The 22,606-nt window shown below is 38.2% G+C and overlaps 1 protein-coding gene across 1 annotated transcript in view; it reads left to right on the plus strand.

Moving 5' to 3' along the window:
* adcy1a (adenylate cyclase 1a) overlaps window positions 1–22,606 on the plus strand; it is a 48,771-nt gene that overhangs the window by 11,481 nt on the left and 14,684 nt on the right. Inside the window, exons 5-14 of the mRNA XM_084432514.1 lie at window positions 4,030–4,157; window positions 6,968–7,126; window positions 7,247–7,388; window positions 13,496–13,651; window positions 14,834–15,028; window positions 17,364–17,461; window positions 17,643–17,727; window positions 18,544–18,633; window positions 20,258–20,511; window positions 20,734–20,860. Coding sequence (XP_084288640.1) covers window positions 4,030–4,157; window positions 6,968–7,126; window positions 7,247–7,388; window positions 13,496–13,651; window positions 14,834–15,028; window positions 17,364–17,461; window positions 17,643–17,727; window positions 18,544–18,633; window positions 20,258–20,511; window positions 20,734–20,860 — 1,434 coding nt within the window. The remainder of the gene's footprint in view (window positions 1–4,029; window positions 4,158–6,967; window positions 7,127–7,246; window positions 7,389–13,495; window positions 13,652–14,833; window positions 15,029–17,363; window positions 17,462–17,642; window positions 17,728–18,543; window positions 18,634–20,257; window positions 20,512–20,733; window positions 20,861–22,606) is intronic.

Consider the following 22,606-nt stretch of genomic DNA (forward strand, 5'->3'; position numbering starts at 1 on the left):
CACAGTCTGACGACAATATGCTAAACAGCATTATAATCATAATCCCCATTAGTGGCCACAGCTTCTCATAGAGTTCCTCTGTACAATTTTCCTCAATCCTCAGAGAGGAAGCATTTGAGTTAGAGCAAAAATAACAATGGACAAAAGACTTCTGACTGAGAAAAATCCAACCTGCATTTACATAAATTACATGTCAAGTGATTTGGTTGAAAAAACACCACTTCCTCTAAAGCAACTTGCCAGCTGTAAAATAGCATATACAAACAGGAATACTAGGGTATTGTGGGTGGTTGCTAAGGCATTGCTATGTGGTTGCTAAAGTGTTCTTACGCTACATCCAAAATCGAATACTTCCCTACTATATAGTATGCGAAAAACATTAGGCCATAGTATGTCCAAATACATAGTATGCAAAAAAACAGTTGGTGGAAAGTACCTGGATGACCTATTTCTTTCACAGAGTTTCTGAAGTGCGCATTCGATGGACACTTTACTCTTTACTCATGGATTTATGAATGGCAGTGAAGCGACGCAACTAGTTGGTCACTTGACAACATGGCAGATTTATTCATGCTACCCGTAGTCATACTATATAGCAGTGGCGATTGGTAACTTTTTATTTAATGGGTATGCTGGGTGGCACTTTGTCAAAAATGCACTTGGTGCAGAAAAGATACGTTGGATAAGTTTATAACCGAGATGCTCGCGTTCACTCTATACAGGGTGTTAGCTGCTCAGTTGCTTACTCTCATAACACAGAGCAACACAGCTAAAGTATTACTAATATGTTTGACCTTTTATTGAAAGTAGCCTACATTTACCTGTTGAAGCCTTCACAAGCTTTGAAAAATAAGTTAACAAACGCATAGACTATCGAGTAACAGCCTCGTATAGTTACAGTAGGTCTGTCTTCGTTAAAAGTAAATTTCCTTATAGAGAAAATGAAATACTATCAAAATAGTTTCAGTTATGACTTTTTTCCCCCCACTTTGTATCAAATACAATGTGATTTTCGTTGATCGAGATCTGGCAGCAGCATTACATTTTTCCTCTTGGGCGAGCGATTCACGGACAGCTTTCTCTGCGTTTGAAATCCCTCATATGCCAGCAAACCAATGAGAACGTGGGACAATGATGACAATTCATAACAACAGAGTGTAGGTGCCAAAGCTGCTGTGGATCGCTTACCTGAAACCCTCTGTAACTGGTAGATTTGAAGAAAATTTCCGTTGTTTGCCAAATAAGTAAATGACAGAGCCCCATATAACATACTTTTAAGTATGTTCAAATTAAGTACGTTTCAGTCTAAAGTAAGTTCAAATTCAAATCTAGTAACTACTCAGACAGTATGTGATTTCGGACACACCGTTAGTTTTTTTAGCTCTTTGCTATGTTGTTGATAAACTGTTCTGGTTGTTGCTAGGGCATTACTAGGTGCCTGCATGCTATACATGGTTGCTTACTTGACTATGACAACACAGCCCACTCCCAAGTCTTTGGCAACACTTTAGATAATTGCAATTAACATGCAATTAAGTCTTCTCGAAAAAAATGCTGTGTTGTCTCAACCCATGTTTGAGTCAAATATGGACAAACCCACCTGTTGGGTTTAAACATTTATTTTAAAAATGTTAACCAATTCTTGGGTTTGTCCATATTTGACCCAAACATGGGTTTAAAAAACCCCAGCATTTTTTAGAGCGTACATTTATTTTTCACTCAAGTATATTCTTTTAAAGTATATTATGTATGTAATTATACTTTAAAAGTGCACTATATAAAAAAAGCGTTCTTGTCTCTTGCCTGTTCTATCATCCACCAGATCACTTAGAAAAGTACAGGGTGTTTCAAATAGATGGACACAATTGGGTCACCATCTTGTGAACAATTGAGGTTAGAGGCTGTTGGTGCGCTGGGAGAGGTATATTGTTGTGGCGGCCATTGAAACTCTATGCCCCGTTCTTTCAAGTGGTGAGGATTTCATTCATGTGTGGTTTGTGGATGCAGAGATATAGTGATTTCAAGTCGGGTCCATCTTGTTGAAACACGCTGTATTTGCCCACCTTGTCCTGAACAAACCACATAATTTGAGATGTTATCTGGTATCATTCATGTTCAAAGAATAAACTGTGCAAGACAGAAGTTTGATAGAATGTTAGGGTTTTTTTCAGATCCCTACCAAAAGTAATCGAGATTCTATTCCTAGCAAACACCAATAAATATTTCAGCAGCCCCTCACAGTAAATGCTAAATTACCATCCTGACAGCTGTGATTGTGTTTGCACTTTTCAAAGGTGCTGCCTGTGATCATACAGAATTATCTTTGATGTTCTGTAAATTACAACTACAACTTTTACTAGAGGCTTTTGCATTATTTGGATCTTCTTTGTGGATTGTAATTATTTTTCCTCCAATAAGTAAAAACTGTTTAATGTGCTGGTGTTGAAAGAGATTAGCTCCAAATTTTCACTTTAATAATTTTCCTTTTCTTCAACAATTTCATGGCTCAGTTTGATTTTCTGTATCCCCAAGTCAGCAAGTGTAAGTCTTTATTAAATACAGAGAAAAGTAAGACTTCTGTGACATGTAGCTCTCTTGTCAAAAAAAAAAAAAAAAAGGCAGAATCAGGTAGAATTTCAGGCAACAGTTGGAAATGATTGGCACAGATGGTGTTTGTGTGTGTTTGTGCTTTTGAGCCCTGTGGTGCCAGATGGTGCATCTCTCATAAAATAGAGCAATTGATCTGTAGAGAGTTCCTGTTTTTCTGTCTTTCTGTTTGTCTCACTCTATTTAGTCTAAAGTGTCTCATTGATTTGTTTAATTAATGTGAATGGTATAATCCTGATTAATGTGAATGGTATAATCTAGGCCTATTTGTATCAGTATCTATAGTTTAAGAACTAATTTGTGTAACACTTTGTTTTAAGGTGACGTAGTTACACGTTACTACATGTACTTACTATTGTAATAACAGTAAATTATGCATAATTACAAGTAACTGCCACTAAACCAAATCCTAACCCTAACCGTAACTCTGTAGTAATTACATGTAGTTAATTAATATGACTCATTACTTATTTGAGTTAGTACAATGTAACTACATCACGCCTAAAATAAAGTGTAACCCAACATTGTGAAGTGGAAATTCCAAATGTGATAAAGCTTCTAAATTCTCAACTCAATTGGAAAAATGAATAGAAACTACTCTACTGTTCAAAAGTCCTATGCTCACCATAAGGCTGCATTTATTTGATCAAAAATACAGTAAAACAGTAATATTGTGACATATTACAATTTAAAATACAAGCTTTTGCAATAGACTTTATCCATTTTAATACAGAAAAATATATTTGTTAAGGCCCATTCATACCAAGGATGATAACTATAATGGTTTTAATAATCAGTCTGATACAAAAATAGGTAATTCCACATCACATAAACTATAAAGATAACACAGAGGAACGATACTGCTGGAATAACTCACGAAATGATTTTTTAGGTGATGAACGATAAAAACATTGACAGCCAATCAGAAACCTGGCTACTTCAAAGAACTCAAGCATTTAAAAGCAGCGCAAAACTGCAGTACGCAATTATAATAAACAGAATGTTATCATGCATTGGTGTGGACTCTAAAATAGTTATAGTTGAAGTTAAATTTATAGTTATCAGTCTTGGTGTGAACAGGCCTTTAGACTTAATGCAAGTTCCACATAAAGTGACAAGCACACAAACAGCTTTATAATAAAAACAAACATAGAAGTGGGATTTTAATTGCCAAATAAACTCTCATCTGCTCATTTCTTAACTGACAAAGCAGGACACTTCCTAATGGTTTGTCTCAGAAGTACCATGATCATACTTTTCTTTACTCATAAATTGTGTAAATACCTTATTTCAGAAACCAGATTCTGTATAATGTGATATTTATGAACCGCATCACTGACTTGGTTTCAACTGCACATCCCTTTTATTGGCTCTGTGTCTCTGGAAAAACTCCAATCGTGCTTTTGTGTGTCTGATTGGCAGGAAAACCATTGTAGGAGGATTAAGATCTTGGGAGACTGTTATTACTGTGTGTCTGGCCTGACCCAGCCCAAAACGGACCACGCTCACTGCTGTGTGGAGATGGGTCTGGACATGATCGACACCATCACGTGAGTCAGTGTTTGTGGCCAAATCTCATTTCGTTTTAACATCAGTCACTTGAGCCAACTAGCAGGAGCTACCATCATCTGACAGGCTGTATTTGAAAGCTATAGTGATTTTGTGTGGGAATGTGTGTGTGTGTGCGTGTATGTGAGAGACCTGCTCCGCTATATTCATTTCTCTGCTCTGAATTCTAAGGTGGCTTTCGCTGCTGCAGTCTCTTATCACCTCACACAGGTGATAGAATATGCGCGCACACACAGGCATGCACGGACAAAAACTCTCTCAGAAACACATATCTCTCGCTCTCACACACACACTTTCGATCTCACATTAGTGTAGATATCCTGCTTTGTGCTGGTAGCAAACAGAAAAGAAATTCCTCCTGCCAAAGCCCCCTCTCTCTCTTCAATCATCAGATCCGGCATTAGAGTGAGGGGTGAGGAGAGAATAAGAAGCTTTTAAAAAAGGGGGAAAAACCTGACTCTAGTTTTCTAGATGGAAATATAGCGTTCAGGGTTCCCACGCTTTTCATCAATTATTTTCTAGGATCTTTTCTATTGTTTGTAATGTTGTTTGTTATGGTGATTATTAGGGGTGTAACGATAGGCTACACAGAAGTCACGGTTCAGTAGGTTTTGGGGTCACTGGTAAATATGAGTTTGGAACAACAGAAAAAACCAACATATCCACAATGCTAGGTTTCTTTTAATTTATTTTGAACAGGCAGTAGTGTAAATTACAGTTTGTTTAGTGCAGACTCCTTTATAAAGCACTAAGCAGTAAACACTCTTGCATAGGTCATAATTCTTTGTAGGGCTGATAAAAAACAGAAGCGATTTGGTCACAATCGGCTGCAAGACTGAAAAGCATCTCTTGTGTTGTGTAAAAGTACAAAATAAATAGAATAATGAAAAATAAAACTTGTGCAGAGATTCGTTTTTGCACTCCTGTAGTCTTTTTTCTGCGTAGCTCTGGCGATTGGCACATCTGGATGATGTCGTCTGCCCACCACCCCCCTCATTATAACAGCGGAAACAGCTGAAAAATACTCTGTCATTTATAGTAATGCAGCTAAGAGTAAGACATCATTCGAAACTGTAAAGGGTCTATTTTTATTTGTGTACACTCACAATAAAACAAAACATTGTGCTTTTGTAAAATAAAGAAAACAAAGAGGATACTGCTCTCTGCCCTCCCGGTTTCCATTCCATGAAGTTAGTGGAGCGCGTCCCAAAAATGAATCGAAACTCAGTGTATTGGCTACTAGCAAGTTCTTCCATGCCATCTGAACGCTTTTGGGATGGTGCGTAGATCATCTCTTCTTCTTTTTTTTTCTGTTGTGGAGGTTAGCTAACAGTGTTGCATTACCTCGCACCCCCTTCTGGAATGGAGTGTGGATTGCTGTGACTGACTGTATTCGTTGTCTGACTTTATGCACCGAACCGCGACGTCCGTACCGTGACGTCCGTACCGTGACGGTTCGGGACAAATACATGTATCGTTACACTCCTGGTGATTTCAGTACATGAGGATTTAAAATCAATTTAATGTCTATTTGTTATATATCTTATCGTTAATGATTTATCCATGGATATGTTTTATTTGTATTAGTATTATTATTTATTTACTATAAATGATGGATTGAACCAAGTCCCTTTTTTTTTGTCCTTTTGGATAATCCATTTCACTCAGATGTACAGTACGTCACTATAAGGAAGAAAAGTTATTTGGCTTCTTCTGTTTCATCTTTAAAAAACATTAGATTCAGGTTAATCTTTTGATTTGAGTCAAAATTCAGACATTACTATGGATTACAAGCAAGTTTTACTTAAGTAATATTCAGCCAATAAGATATTTTACAGCAGATTATAACTAAAAGTTTACTATTTCCGTTACTTTCCTAGTTTCCAGGTCTGGTAATCCCAATTGTACAATTCCCTAATAGATCTGCGTTTTTGTTGTTTTAGTACCCTATTAAATAACACCCACTTAATTAGCCATGGGTGTCAAATGTGCCTGCGGCCATTTCTTCAATTGCATCTGTAACCATAGACAGTAAAAGAAATGGACACAGCGACCCCATTGGATTCAACGGATAAAAGTCAATTAGAAGCACTCACTTCCTGATGGCTGACCGTACTGCGCAGACTCAAACTGAGCTTGACGATGTAGATGTGACGTGAGCAACCTGTCTGTCTTCTGAGAAATCTGAATCATTCCCTTCCGAAACTTGCAGAGACGGAGAGTGTGAGTAGGAGGTGTCCATGAGCTAGGAGCAGGAGAAACTTTTGCTAAGTATTCTGATTAATTATTTTGTCATTTTGCCTCCACGTCCCCCCGATTGCGCGAGCTTCTCCTCCTGTCCATTTGGTAATTTCTCTACTGTGCGACAAAGAGTCGCGTGGTTATGACGCAATCGTTAGCCTATTTTTACAAAAACTGCTTCTACGGGGCCATAACATAAGATACAAGGTAATGGAGCCTTTTATACATTTTCGTGTTTCTTTAGAAATAAATAATGGACAAATGGAGCCTTTAAACGCCTCAGATGTAAAGTTATTCGCTGTCAAAGTGACGCCAAAATGAATGGGAGTCAATGGAATGCTAACAGCAGGTGATGGTCTGCTAATCAATGGCGGCCCCCGGGGAAGCTTCAGTTTTTGATGAAAGATTACCCCCTTATCGGTAACCAAAAACATTTGCTCTTTTGTGATGTGTCATCCACACCAGTAAGTGTCAGTATAAAGACCACTAATGTATTAAAAATGCGAAACTTAAACAAAATGTACCTTTTTGTGAATATGTGTGTAATCAGGTCTGTTGCGGAAGCGACCGAGGTGAACCTGAACATGCGTGTGGGTTTGCACACGGGCCGCGTGCTGTGCGGGGTTCTGGGGCTCCGAAAGTGGCAGTATGACGTCTGGTCCAATGACGTCACACTGGCCAACATGATGGAGGCAGGAGGACTGCCTGGGTCAGTCACACACCACATTCATCATAATCAGTTAATAAACGATCATACAACATGTAACGTGGAATATCATTCCTATATGAGTAGAAAGATAGTGTGATGTATTTGCCCTTCCCTCAACAGGAAGGTTCATATCACCAAGGCAACGCTGGAATGTCTGAATGGAGATTACGAGGTGGAGCCGGGCCTCGGCCACGAGAGACACGCTTTCCTCAGCAAACACGCCATCGAGACTTTCTTCATCGTACCCTCACACAGACGCAAGGTACAAACACATCATCATTACATCGTAGACAACATGAATAAACTCTTGTAAAGCATTTTACTTCTGTAAGGTGGTGTTTTTCTTGATAATACAAACTGTACTGTAAATAACATAAGAGGGAAAGTCTTGGTTACTGATGTAAGCGTCGTTCCCTGATGGAGTGAACGGAGACCATGGGCCCTATCTTGCACCCAGCGCAATTGACTTTGTACACGGACGCATGTATCATTCCTATTTTGCACCCGCGCAAAGCGGACTTTTCCCTCCACAGAAGCACGTCGGTTAACTAAGAAATACACTTGCGCTCCCCGGGGCGGTTCAGCGCAAAGAGGAGGCGTGTTCCGGCGCAAACGTTCCCTCATGCTATTTTACAGGTTTTGAAAACAATTGCGCTACTAACCGAAAAAAAAACAGTTTAAAGTCAGTGGCGCGTTGCGCATGTTATTAATATGCTATTTTAAGGGTGCATGCTTGGCCTTAATCAATGTAGCGTGTGCACAATGCGCATACACTTTGATTCTCTCATCTACACACAGACGCAGCAGTTATCATTTTTGCAAATCATACATTATTACGAAAGATAGATAGATAGATAGATAGATAGATAGATAGATAGATAGATAGATAGATAGATAGATAGATAGATAGATAGATAGTTTATTATAAAAGCATACATCTAGCTTACACATTTACCCAAATTATCATACGCCTGTTTAACCGAAGTTAATTTGGGTGTGTTTCTCCATCCCCAACGTCCCTGACGGGAACGTCGGTCTCCTCGGCTGTGAACCGCTCCTGACGCGCGTCTGGCAAATCCGCCGTTATAATAGGAATTCGCTTTAGAACAAGCGCGCCTGCTCTTAAAGGGAATGTGAGATGTCGCTCTGATTGGTTTATTTCACGTTACGCCCAAACCACACCTATGAATAATGAAGCTACTTCAGACCAACCCCTTTTAGATTTGCGCCAGGCGCAAGAGTCATTTATCCCGCCGGGAAAATAGCAACAGCGCCAAGACCCGCCCACAAAGTTACTTGCGCTTTGCGCTTTGACACTTGCGTTTCAGATCGTTAAAATAGGGCCCCTTATGTCAAAGTCTGACAAATTGGATCTCACTTAGGAGACCTAATCAGCTCTGAGTTATAGAAAAGCAAGGCAATGGAACCCGGAGTGCCGAATGACACGCTGGGTCCCCTGCGAGAAGGACCCGCGCCATAATCTGACAGGTCGACAGCACACGGCATGCTAGAGGAGTGGGAGGTCCGTGGGGACTGGCCCAGCGGAAGCGCTCCCACGGTAACCCTCAAGTCTCCCAAAGTGTTAACCAGATTCAATGCTCTGCCTTGAGCAGAGGCAGTGGGCTGGCTAACAGCAGATGGGACTCACGAAGAATGGGCCTTCACGAAGAAGGAGAGTCACGACTGCAATGCTGACATGGTCATGCTCTCGAAGCGAGAGCATGAACCATCAGCGAACGCCACAATCTCAGCATGCTCGTGGCCCAGACATGTGAGATAGCGATCGTGGCTGTCGGATGAGGACAGGAAATGAACGCATCCAGAAACACACGGACGGAAAGGCATCTTTCAAAAGACGTTCGCCCCCCGTGCTTGATCTTTTAAGGAAGCTTCTTTTGTGCCGAAGCACCAAGGGGGAATCGCTGCACTTATAACTGTGCACTGGCTCAAAGGCGAAACACCACTGAATGTGCTTTCTCTCCAGCAAGAGAGATCTCCTCTTGTTTGCAAGCTCTTTTAGATCAGGAAACGCTCTTTTTGAGGCAATTGGAAGAGAGTGAGCGCTGTACGCAACCACTCGGCTCCGAAGCAAAAATCTGAATCAGTCTATGCGTGCTGCCATCTTAAATACCTTATATACAAGCCACATCTTATATATATATATATATATATATATATATATATAGTGGCTTGGCATGCAAATTCCACTCGCCAATTCCATTGGCCATTTTTTTTCTATAACTCAGAGGTGATTGGGGCTCCCAAGAGAGACCTCATTTGTCAGTCTTCAACATAATGTCAAACGTGACTGACAGATAGGGAACTTGATTTTATCCATCAGAATTTGACTGGTAGAAACAGGTAGAATTTAAATAGCAAATAGACTTTATTTACATTACAGCCACACTCTTAAAATGAAAGGTTCCAAAAGATTTTCACACCGATGCCATTTTGGTTCACCAAAGAATCTTTTTGCTTCTTAGTGTGAAGAACATTTTAAAAATAGAAAGATATAATTGGACAAACATTTGTTGTGAACATTGAACTTTCTATTCATTAAAGAATCCTAAAAAAATTATCATGTTTTCCACAAAAAGCAGCAACTTTTCAACATTGATAAAAAATAAGAAATATTTCTTAAACACCAAATCAGCATATTAGAATGATTTCTGAAGGATCATGTGACACTGTGACTGGTAATGATGCTAAAAAAATTACCTTGACATCACAGCAATAAATTACACTTTAAAATAGAAAACAATTATTTTAAATTGTAATAATATTTCACAATATTACAGTTTTTACTGTATTTTTGATCAAATAAATGCAGCTGTTTAGCATTAGAGACTTTCAAAAACATAAAAAAAACCTGACTTTATACACTAGGGGTGTAACGGTTCAAATGACCGGTTCGGTTTTTATTACAGTTTTAGGGTCAAGGTATCGGTGTGTGCTATGTTCAGGGAAAATCTACTACTGTCAAATAAAAATAAAGAAAAATATAGCTGCAAGCAGCCATTACCGGGGCCAAGCAGAATAAGACGACAAGACATGCCAACATATCTGAAAGTGTCAGACCAACTGCAACAATGAGCAATTAAAGACATTTAAAGAGGATTTTAGGCAAAATGCCTGAAAAATCATAGAAACAATAATTAAAAATATGATTTGATGGATTATCACTTTCGACCAATAGGTGGCGCAGTTACAAAACTGATGTGATGTGGTCAGAGTGAAGTGACAATGACACATACAAAGATTGGTGTCAATATATCAAGGCATTGCAGAGATAAAGCCTTAATTATTGCTATTAGCATCATGCCTCAACTTTGCTGCTGCGCTATACGAAAATGGTTTCGTCTATCGACACGAAATCCATAACTTTTAGTCGGCACGGTCTGGAGATGATACGATTCGATTTTGGTGAAAATCGGACAAACGGTCTAGGAGGAGTTCGAAAAAGTAGGTTTTGACTGAAAATCAAGATGGCGGACAGGAAGTTTGGCCAAATAAGGAAAACTTGGTATCTATGTTCTCGGCTTGACCCAAGGAATCTATTAAGACCCGTGGCATTTCAATAGCCAGATTTATTCAAAAGTTATTAGCCTTTTTGGAAATTTTGTTATAACTTTTGACCACTAGGTGGCGCTGTCTTGAAATATTTTGGTTGCCTTCAGGGGATGGTGCTGATGACACAATCTGAGTTTCGTAATATTACACCAATGCATTTGTTTAGTATAGCATTTTATTTCACAAAACTGTATTGAAGTCAATGGGAATTTCATATTTTGTTCAATTATAGCGCCACCAAGAGGCTCAGTCCCACAATTTTTTTTACGTGTCCTCAGAGTGAGCCCATACATATGTGTGTCAATTTTGGTGAAAATATCTCAATTCACTTCGGAGTTATAGACATTTATATGAAAAAACACGAAAAAAATGACTGACACATGACTTTGATTGGAAATTAGTACCCCTAAACATCAATATTTTCGCATTTGGGCATTGGCATTTAGCTATCGACCTATGTTTCCAAACTTCTGACGGTGGTTTCGTCTCGATCGGACTAGCGGTTTCAAAGATATAGCCAAATGTTTTTTAAGCGCTAAATCACAACGCTACACAAACCGTAAGGCGAAACCTAGCATGTTTGGTATCGTAGGACTCGGCAACGATTCAGGAGTCTAAAAAGATGAGTTTCGTGAAAATAAGTTGACCACACCCAAAGTTATAAGCATTTGAAAAAAAAAATTCACCACTAGGTGGCGCTGTTTCGAAACTTCTCACGCTAATTCAGGACATTGTGCTGATGACCCATACCAAGTTTCATAACAATCCGTTCATGCGTTCTTAAAATACAGCATTTTAGCACAAAATTCAAAATGGCCGACAGTCAAAATGGCCGATATGGTCAAATTGGATATCAGTCAACTCGGCATGTTGCTCTGAATCTAACGAGACCAATTTTATGATTTTTGGACAAACTGTTCAGAAGTTATAAGCAAAAATAGCCATTTTTCATATCTCCGGACCAGTAGGTGGCGCTGCGCCGAAACACAGCATGTTGCCTCAGGTCATGCTTGTGAGTACATGTACAAAGTTTGGTCTGAATACGATAAACCGTTGCGGAGATACAGCCTTACAACTGTTTTTGCTAGCGCTACGTACAATTTATTCGTGCGTTTATCGAAAACGGTTTGACGAATCAATTTGAATTCCATAACTTTTTGTCAGCACTACCTGAAGATGATCTGGTTCAATTTTCGTGCAAATCGGACAAACCGTCTAGGACGAGTTCGAAAAAGTAGCTTTTTCGAATGATTCAAAATGGCGGCCATATTGTTATGACGGAAATGACGTCATAGGATGCAATCAAATTGGCATGAGCTCAGGAATCAGAGAAAAAAAGAATTTTGTTGATTGGCCTTACGGTTCAAAAGTTATTAGCGAAATAAAAGTGAAACTTTGGACAGGTGGTGGCGCTAGAGGGAATGACTTAAAAACACCAAAATTGGTGTATTTAATGTTGGGACTGTCCTCTATCAGAATGTCAAACCAAAACAACTTTCCCGCAATCGGTTCTATGGGCTGCCATAGACTCCCATGGCGGAAGAATAATAATAATAAGAAATGGAACAGATACAATAGGTGCCTCCGCACCTTCGGTGCTTGGCCCCTAATAAGAACAAATAATCAAACTACAAGCAACAGCACAAATAAATTCAATAGAGCAAAAGGTTGCACTTTATTTTACTGTGTACTTACAGTCTACTTACCTATAAGTACTGTTTTTACCCAGTTATTGCAATTACTATGATAAGTACATAGTATGTACATGGGGAACTGGACTGTAAAATAAAGTGCTAAAGAGCATAGATACAAATAAAATAGTGCTTTTCAGGTTTTTCAGTTATCTAACAGTAGTTTTCAGGTACAGAAATTGAAGTAATCAATTGAAGTAAACTGCATATAATCTTCACCGTAGAAATTAAATACAGATCAATCATTATTAAAGTTACAAAAGCTATTCAGTCAAGAGCAGTGAGTGATTTCCTTGTCTTTTGTTGTTTGATTAACAATAAAACACAGACAGCAGAAATATTAGGCTGCTGTCACTTTAAGACAATGCACAGATCCAGAATACTGACAGTGTACACATGCGTTGTCTTTCTCGACTGTTTACGTTCACTTAAGACATTACCTATATGTTTGCTAGGATACTCGACAAGGCGGGCATGTTTGTGTGAATTTGTGTGAAGAAGCCATAATGCGTACCCATCAAAAGAAACATAGATACATTAGCCTAACTCTGTCTGTTTTACTTGTTATTTTCAAAATACCATATGCATATCTGAGAGATGAGTACAATGCAATAAAAATGATCAACATGCACAACAAAACCAGTCACAAGGGTACATTTTCTGTAATTGAGATTTATACATCATATGAAAGCTGAATAAATAAGCTTTGTATGGTTTGTTAGGATAAGAAAATATCTGAATCTGAGGGTGCAAAAAAATCGAAACATTGAGAAAATCGCGTTTAATGTTATGATCTTCATGGAACATGATTTTGACTTAATATCCTAATGATTTTTGGCATAAAAGAAAAATCGATAATTTTGACCCATACAATGTATTGTTGGCTATTGCCACAGATATACCCGTGTGACTTGTGACTGGTTTTGTGGTCCAGGGTCACATACATCCTAATCCATCTGGAGTTCAAAAGGATTCATATCACTTTTTTAAGTCACTTCTTTTTTTCAGATGACAGTTACTGCAGATTCACACATTCAGTTAATCTTTTCTCTTTCTTCATTCCACATTTCTTCCCACCCCCTCTCTCCCTCTCTCTCTCTCTCTGCAGATTTTTCCTGGGCTGATCCTATCAGACATAAAGCCAGCGAAAAGGATGAAGTTTAAGACAGTCTGTTACCTACTGGTGCAGCTCATGCACTGCAGAAAGATGTTCAAGGCTGAGATCCCTTTCTCCAACGTCATGACCTGTGAGGATGATGACAAGGTGCGTGATAACTGCGTATATCCGTCTTAATTTTATATATTGTAGAACCAGGAGGGCTAGAAGCAGCTGCCCACTTTTTCCTCATCAACCAAACTTAATAGACTGATATTAAACAGTTTTATAGTCATAACATCCAATAGTCTGAAGTTTTAACATCTGGTATTATTTCAAAGAGTTAAAAGTAACTAAAAGATATATTATAAGAGAGATGTCTGAATTGAATACCTACCCACTGATCCCTGCCCCGACACCAGCGAAATGAATGAAAATGATTCTTAGTCATACAAATGACTAGGTATGGAGATTGACTGAAGTAATATCTATTTATGCCGATATTTATCACATTGAGTGCATTTACATGTACAACAAAATGCTGATGGCTGCAAAAGTAATCTCTATATTAAAACCAATGAAAGAAGGAATGAAAAGAAAACCTTTGAAATCAACTTTGAACATTTTGATATCCAAACATAAACAGATTTGGGCATAAAACTTGTTCCGGTGCTGCTGATATATTGTGATTGCTTTGTGTGCAGAGTCCTCCAATACTTGCAAAGCCAAAATCCCCAAATAACCCTAAATCACCTTTTACACCCACACAAATCACATTCGCTCTCACACTCTTTTAATCCAGTCCACTCTCTAATGCCACTCCTTCAGATGTGTGGATGATTGCACACAGATCCAATCACCACTGCAGATTTACTGTTCTTTGATTGAACAGATTGACTGTGTGTGTGTGTGTGTGTGTGTGTGTGTGTGTGTGTGTGTGTTTTGACTTGTATCAGTGCATAATTAAACATCTTATCACCATTGCATGTGTGAGAAAATATGCTGAGATGTGTTGAATACCCATCTGTCACCATGTTATGTAGATTTGTGTGTAAATGAGTTTAAAAGTACATGACGGTTTGCGGTTCTTTCTTTACCTAATAATTATAAAGTGATATTTCACCCAAGAATGAAACTTTTGTCGTCATTTACTCAACCTCATGTCAATCCAAACCTGTATATACACAAATAAAGACATTTGAAATATGTTTACGCTGTCAAAAAATGCACCATAAAAGTGGTCCATATATGACTCTTCTGAAGTTATATGACAACTTTGCAAATCTTCCCCTTTGCTGAACTGGAATCTGCTATACTGGAATTGAACTGAAATTTTCCTTTGGTTTTCAGAGACGGGCGTTGCGAACAGCTTCTGAGAAGCTGCGCGATCGGACGTCATTTTCGGCGGGCCTGGTGCAAAACTCTCCCGGGACCAGAGTGAACCGTTACATTGGTCGTATGCTAGAAGCACGACAGACGGAGTCCGAGACGGCAGACCTCAACTATATAACCCTTACATACAGGAGCAGAGAGAGAGAGCAGAGAGTGAGTACACACAGCTGCATAATGGATTAACATGTAGGTGTGAGCAGTATAGCTGTTACATGGGAGGGTTTGAGCCTCTTAAAAAAGAATGATTTTTTAAATTATGTGTCTAAGCTAAAATAAGATCATATTATTTTTATAGCTGCTGGCTAAATAAGTAATCACAATACAAAAACTGAACCACACTGAAAAAAGTCAGTTTAATTTATTTTTTGTTTTTTATAAATGTATTAATTACAACAGTTTTGCCGCAATTTTGTTTAAATTTTTTCTTTGTTTTGTATAATACTATTTAAATAGCTGAAAATAAAATTATTTAATGTAATACTACGTTTAAAGGCAAGTTCTATTATGACAACTTACCTCACTATTGGTCACCATGTGTTCAAGGAAATTAATCAAAAGGATTATTTTATATTTATTTTTTTATTTATTTTTTTATCCAAGACTTTAAGGAAAATTACCATTCAAAAGTTTGGAGTTCGGCTATTTTTTTTATGAAGTCTCTTATGCACACCAAAACTGCATGTGTTTGATCAAAAATACAGTAAAAACAGCAATATTGTTTTAAATATCATTACAATTTAAAATAACTATTTTCTATTTAAATAGATTTAAAAATGTAATTTATTCCTGAGATGGCAAAGCTGAATTTTCATGTCAACGTCAGGTCCTTAAAATAATTTCTGATCATGTGCTGATTTGCTGCTAAAGAAACGTTTCTTATTATCATCAATGTTGTTGTTATCATCAACTATCAATTATCAATTATCATCAACTATCGATTATCAGTTATGCTGCTTTTTGTGGAAAACATAATTTTTTTCTGGATTCTTTGATGAACAGAAAGTTCAAAAGTACAGTATTTATTTGAAACCGAAATCTTTTGCTACATTAAAATGTCTTTACAGTCACCTTTGATCAATTTAATGCAATTCAATGCATTAAAGTATTCATTTATTTATAAAAGTATCGTACCGACCCCAAACTTTTGAATGCATGTGTGTGTCTATGCAGAAATAGACTTTTAAAAACCATGTGAAATATTCACTGGAGTGAAAAGTGTGACAACATGCCCCAGCGTCCCAAACACAGCGGTAACCGATCCAGGGCGTTTGGCAGTAGTGACATGGCGAAATGCGATAGAGATGGAGTGAAGAATTTCCTCAGACACACACGCCGCATCCCCCGCATTGTTCCGTTGTGCTTCGTGACTCCCTGTCTCCTCTCACTTTCAACATCCTCTCTCCCCCTCATCTCTCCCCCTCCTCCTCCTTTCTCACTAGCTCTCTCCATTGCTCTGTTCTCTATTCCTTAGACGCCTGCCCACCCTTACAGAATGGGGGCAACAGTAATGATCTGGGAAAATCTGTCAGACTCACGACATATATTCTCTCTCACACACACACTCTCGAGCGCGGTGGCTTTCCCTGCTCTCTCTGGGAGTATAATGACATTGCATCTGTCTCTTGTGAAGAGGGGGATGCTGGCTTTATACTCTAATGAAGCTGACGCTCAAAGCAGTGTGTTGCATTGATCTCTCGCAGGCCGCGCTGGAATGATACAAATACAAGTTTGCTTGTGACACCTACAAGAAATACAACAAAACATATGTTTACATGAACACACACGCGGCCGTTTCTTCAACTTTAAGCTCTTTTATGCATTGATTTTTGTCAAAATTTAATTATTTAAATTGAATACGTTATTAAAATTGTCTCGGGAACTTTTTTACCACGTCTTCGTCATTTGTTTTTGCTACTTTTAAAATGCCTTTTATATCGTAAATAATTTAGATTTATTAGTTTTCTTTCATGTCCCAGACTTTCAATCTTAAAATAATCTTTCAAACAAACTTACATTTTTAAAACTAATGAAATAAATGAGTATATATTTAAGAATCTATTGTTTGAAAAATGTCACAGCCAACAATGTTGCCCCTTTATAAATTTTGTTAAATTTAGATATGTGAAGAAAACAGATAAATATAGATAAAAAAAAAAAAAACTGAATATTTGTATTGTGTCATTTTCAATCAAGCTGTAATTTTGTTCATGTTTCTAAAAATATATATTTAATTGTGTAAATTGTGTGTGTTTGGGATACATGCAATGCAAAATTAGCCTTATAAAGACAAGAGAGTCACCATTTTATTTAAAACAATTAATTTCATCGTCATTTCCATCACAAACATGACATTTGTGCATGATGGTTCAGGAAAAACATAGTTTAAAAGACTTTATTTTCTAATACTCAACAGGGCTAAAAGTGCAGATACAGTAGTTGAAGAAACACATTTACACACAAATTGTCTCTGTCTCTCTCTTTCACACAGTATCAGCAAGTGTATGACGAGGCCTTCATCAGTGCGGTGGTTATCTCGCTTGTCCTCACTTCATTTTTTGCAGTGGTCTATTTTCTCATCATTCCTCAGTATGTAAATGACACATTCACACACAATACCTGACACGACAACATAACACGCCTTTTCTTTATTTGCCAGACACACTAAATTGAATACACATTTTACATGCTCAGGTCACTGCATCACACAACACACATGCATATAATATGTGGGAAACCTCTCTCTTTCCCTCTATCTCTCTTGCTGCAGAGGTCTTCTGGTTGTGATTCTTCTGGTTCTCTGTTTGTGTTTCCACATGGCAAGTGTGATGTACCTTCACATCACTCATGTACAGGTAACACACACACACACACACACACACACACATGTCTGGTTCGCTATCTTTGTGGGGACTCTCCATAGACGTAATGGTTTTTATACCGTACAAACTGTATATTCTGTCCCCTTACACTAACCCTACCCCTAAACCTACCCATCACAGGAAACATTCTGCATTTTTACTTTCTCAAAACAACTCATCCTGTGTGATTTATAAGCCTTTTGAAAAGTGGGGACCGCTGGCTGGTCCCCACAATGTAGGTGATCTCAGGTTTTACTATTCTTATGGGGACATTTGGTCCCCACAATGTAATATAAACAAGGGCACACACACACACACACACACACACACACACACATTTACTTAGCTATCTAAATTGGGACATTCCATAGACTTAATGGTTTTTATACTGTACAAACTGTATATTATATCCCCTTACACTAACCCTACGCATCACAGAAAACTTTCTGCATTTTTGCATTTTTAAAAAACCTTTAATTTCTTTATTTTTATAGTAGATTTACAAATGAGGATGTCCCTAAAGGGAGGTTTTTGCAGATTTTGTCAGGTTTAGGTCACTTTTGGGTACAAATTTGTCCCTAAAATATAGTTATAATATAATATAAGTAGGTACAAACACACACACACACACACAGAGCTCGACTCCTATAGCATCACCTAACAAGCATCCAGAACACGCTACAAATACCTTAGCATCCGCCCACAGCCACCACTGTCATTTTCTTCAGAAAAATGTCAAACTCTAGTTGTTGTGTGTTTTGCTCAGCAGGTTTGCTGATTCCTCTGTCCTGTCTTTGTCTGTCTTCTCAGTGCTCTCCTGACTGTCTGACCCTGCAAATCAGAACAGTTCTGTGTGGGTTTCTGGTTCTGCTGATGTACTCCGTGACCCAGGGGTGTGTGGTGAGTGTGTGTGTAGAGTAGAAGAGAGAATGACTGAGGGTGTTGCTTATGACACTGATGCTAAAGATTTTAGCGGGTTGACTTGTGATAACACTTTAATTGAAGCCTGTATGTAGGCTATAATTTTAAATAAAACAATATTTTAAACATTATAATAACATTCCTTATATATTAAAGCCACAATATGTAAGATTTTTGGATTAAAATATCCAAAAACCACTAGAACAATATTATATATCTGGTTGACTTGTGTACTTTATCCCAAATGTTTACAACAATGTTTAAATCCAGAGAAATCAGCAATTTCAACCGGTGCCATTCAATGATGCATATCCGCATAACCCTCGATTTCCGTTTTACTTCCGTAGAAACCATAGAAACACCAAAGACTCTTTAATATATTATGTGTTTTATTAGACAGGAGAGCAACTGTTTGGATCCCTTTCTCGGCGGAAAATTACTGTGTTAATCTTATTGTTTGAATCCCTTGTTTTCTTGATTTACCGCGAGTAACATGTTTGTATATGCCTCGGTGTCAAGTGGCTAACATAGCATAATCAGAAAAAGCTTTATTTATAGTAACAGTAATAGCATTTTCTCCACCATACAATACATTTTAAAAATTAATTGCATGCCATTTAGCAGCACAAGTCATCCAGCTTTTATTAAGCTAATTGACGTGAAGGCCAAGTGTGGCAACCCATAATCAGAATTTGTCCTCTGAATATACTGAATTTAACCCATCCAAATTAGTGCACACACATTAGGAGCAGTGACTAGTGAACACACACACACACACGCACACACACACTGAGCAGTGGGCAGCCATTTACTGCGGTGCCTGGGAGTGATTGATATTCTAATATCGATCTGCAATAAGTGTCTCATACCAGCCACCGAGTAACGTTTACATAACTTTCAACACAATTTTAGTATGATTGTTTTGACGAAGTAAAACAGCGCTGCATTACCCCACAATTTTAATTCGCCAGATAAAGTGACCTGTATGAGTAGTAATTCAGCACTTGTGGCTGTTTTATTAGAATAAAATAAAATAATGTGAATTTAAGTGATCAAACGTAACTGTAACAAAGTTCAAGTTCAGGGAAGAAGGCGGCGGACGTTAAACGTAACTTTAATCGTAAAAAGTGGTCGACTGCAGCATAATCGCACAGCAAGGTAAAACACCTCGGGTCATCTCGGTTCTCTTCATACCACAGTAACGTTAATAAAACTTTAAGAAATTAGCTTACCCATGAAAATGATTATTGCCTGAGTCCCGTCGGATTGCTTTCCAATGGAGGTGAAGACGACACCTCCCATGAGAAAGCCTTTGTTATTGTTTTGAAAAAATGACCTATAGTGGCAAAACTTACATATTGTGCCTTTAAAGCTTTATACATAAGACATATTTTTATAAAGCTTTAAAATACCCTTTGTAATGCATTTTATCATTGTTGCAACCATTCATTGCAACCGTAATTCATTGCAACCGAATGAAAGCTTTCTGGGATTAAAGCTTTCCAAATTAAAGCTATCATTTAACTTCCAAACATGCAACATTTCTTTGTAATGTTCTTGTCTTTGTGTGTTTAATTGTGTGTGATTTGCTGAACCTGCACAGGTGGGATGTGTACCGTGGTCACTGGTGGGGAATTCCAATGTCTCCATGGTGACAGTTGTCACAGTGAATGGGACTTCCGACGGCTCCGGGGTGTGCAAATACACTCCGTACATATTTTTATCATGTGTGATGGCGTCGCTATCTGTGGCCCTGTACCTTCGTGTGTCATCGCTACCCAAGATCCTCCTGCTTCTCCTTCTCAACATTCTCCACACTGTCGTCATGGAGACCAGTGGTTATAGGAAGGCCATAGGGTGAGTCAAGCTAAACGCAAAGGTTATAGAAATAGATTTCCCAAACTGGGGTTTGCAAGTTGGTGGAAAGATTCTAAAAATGTAAAATCAGCAAGTTAAAGTCAATGTTTTTGGTCAAAAGGCTGAATCCCTGAATTATCTGATCACCTGATGGGTATTATTGTGTGTGTGTGTGTGTGTGTGTGTGTGTGTGTGTGTGTGTGTGTGTGTGTGTGTGTTTAGAGGAGGATTCTTTCACACACATGGCTATGACCCGGTTCTGGCAATGCTGTTGTTTTCTGGAGCTCTGGTGCTTCACTGCAGACAGCTGGATCTTAAACTCAGACTGGACTACCTCTGGGCCACCCAGGTGAGTGTACCTGTGTGTGTGTGTGTGTGTGTGTGTGTGTGTGTGTGTGTGTGTGTGTGTGTGTGTGTGTGTGTGTGTACAACTATCTTTGTGAGGACCGGTTTGAGTTTTAGACCAGCAGAGTAAAGGATGTGGAATCCACGTGTACCAGATGTGGGCCCAATCTAGGCTGACACTATGTTGCTGTCTGGGTAGCTATGTTTCCATCACCCTGTTTTTATGTGCATTTTGAAGTATCGCATCAGAAGCAAGTGATAGAGACGCAAGAATAATAAAAAAATAAAACAAACGCTCACTTAAGGTGGTGCGAAAAACAGTTATGCGAATAATGGGAGATGGAAACACATTTGCCGGATAAATTCTGACGTAGCGAACATTAAACATACGTGAGCAATCAGCTTTTTCTGCTGATGGTGTTTTATTTACTGTTTGTTATTAGGTTACCAATACCACCGTCATCGCTCAAACAACTTAATGGAAACGCACCTAATTCGCATTTGTCTGTTTTTTTTGCAAACTTTGAAAAGATTTGCTTCACGTTTGATGGAAACCCAGCTTATGTGTTCAAAGCTTCACACGGATTTTACACAGTTATGCATCATTTTGCTCCTTGTGAACTTAAGTATTTTAGCTCTCTGTAACATATGACACCCACACACACAGGTTTTCATGTTTTATGGGGACTTCCCATAGACATAATGATACAAACTGTATGTTTATATCCCCTTACACTAACCATCAGAAACATTTCTGCATTTTTACATGCACAAAAAACATCACTTAAAGGGATAGTTCGGCCAAAAATGATATTAAACCCATGATTTACTCACCCTCAAGCCGTTCGAGATGCATATGTCAATCATCTTTCAGACGAACACATTTTCAGTTATTTTAGAAAATGTCAAGCTATGGGGTCCACTCCTTCAAGTCCCAAAAATGTGCATGCATCCTTCACAAAAGTAATCCATCCGGCTCCAGGGGGATAAACGATAAACGCGCGTCGACCGTTGCCGGAAGCCAGTTATTTTCGTTTATAAAGTTTTAAATATGTATATTTTTACGACAAAACCGCACGGATTACCCTCAGAAGGCCTTCGTTTATCCCCCTGGAGCCGGATGGATTACTTTTGTGAAGGATGCATGCACATTTTTGGGACTTGAAGGAGTGGACCCCATAACTTGACATTATAACCACTGAAAGATCTAAGACATTTTCTAAAATAACTGAAAATGTGTTCGTCTGAAAAATGATTGACATATGCATCTCGAACGGCTTGAGGGTGAGTAAATCATGGGTTTAATATCATTTTTGGCCGAACTATCCCTTTAATATGATTTATAAGCTGTTTTTGGACATTAATTTAAGATATTGCCTTTTTTGTGGGGACATTTTGCCCCCATGATGTATGATTTACCAGGCCAGTGTGTATGTGTGTGTTTTGTTGCATGTTGTGTGTCTCTGTCATGTTACAGAGAGCTAAAATACTTTTTTAAAATTTAGATGAATTATAATTAATTATATATTTTAATTTATTCCTGGGTTGGCAAAGCTAAATTTTTAAGCATCATTACATTGTGATCCTTCAGAAATCATTCTAATATGCAGATTTTTTTTTGCTTATTATTATCAGCTGCTTAATATTTTTGTGGAAACCTTGAAACCGAAAATGAATGACCCCACCTTTGAATGGCAGTGTATATTTTTTAACAGAAAACACTAAAATATAGTGGAATATCTTGATAAGC

This window comes from Rutilus rutilus (genome assembly GCF_951802725.1).
Source record: "Rutilus rutilus genome assembly, chromosome: 15".
In the NCBI taxonomy this organism is placed as follows: Eukaryota; Metazoa; Chordata; class Actinopteri; order Cypriniformes; family Leuciscidae; genus Rutilus; species Rutilus rutilus.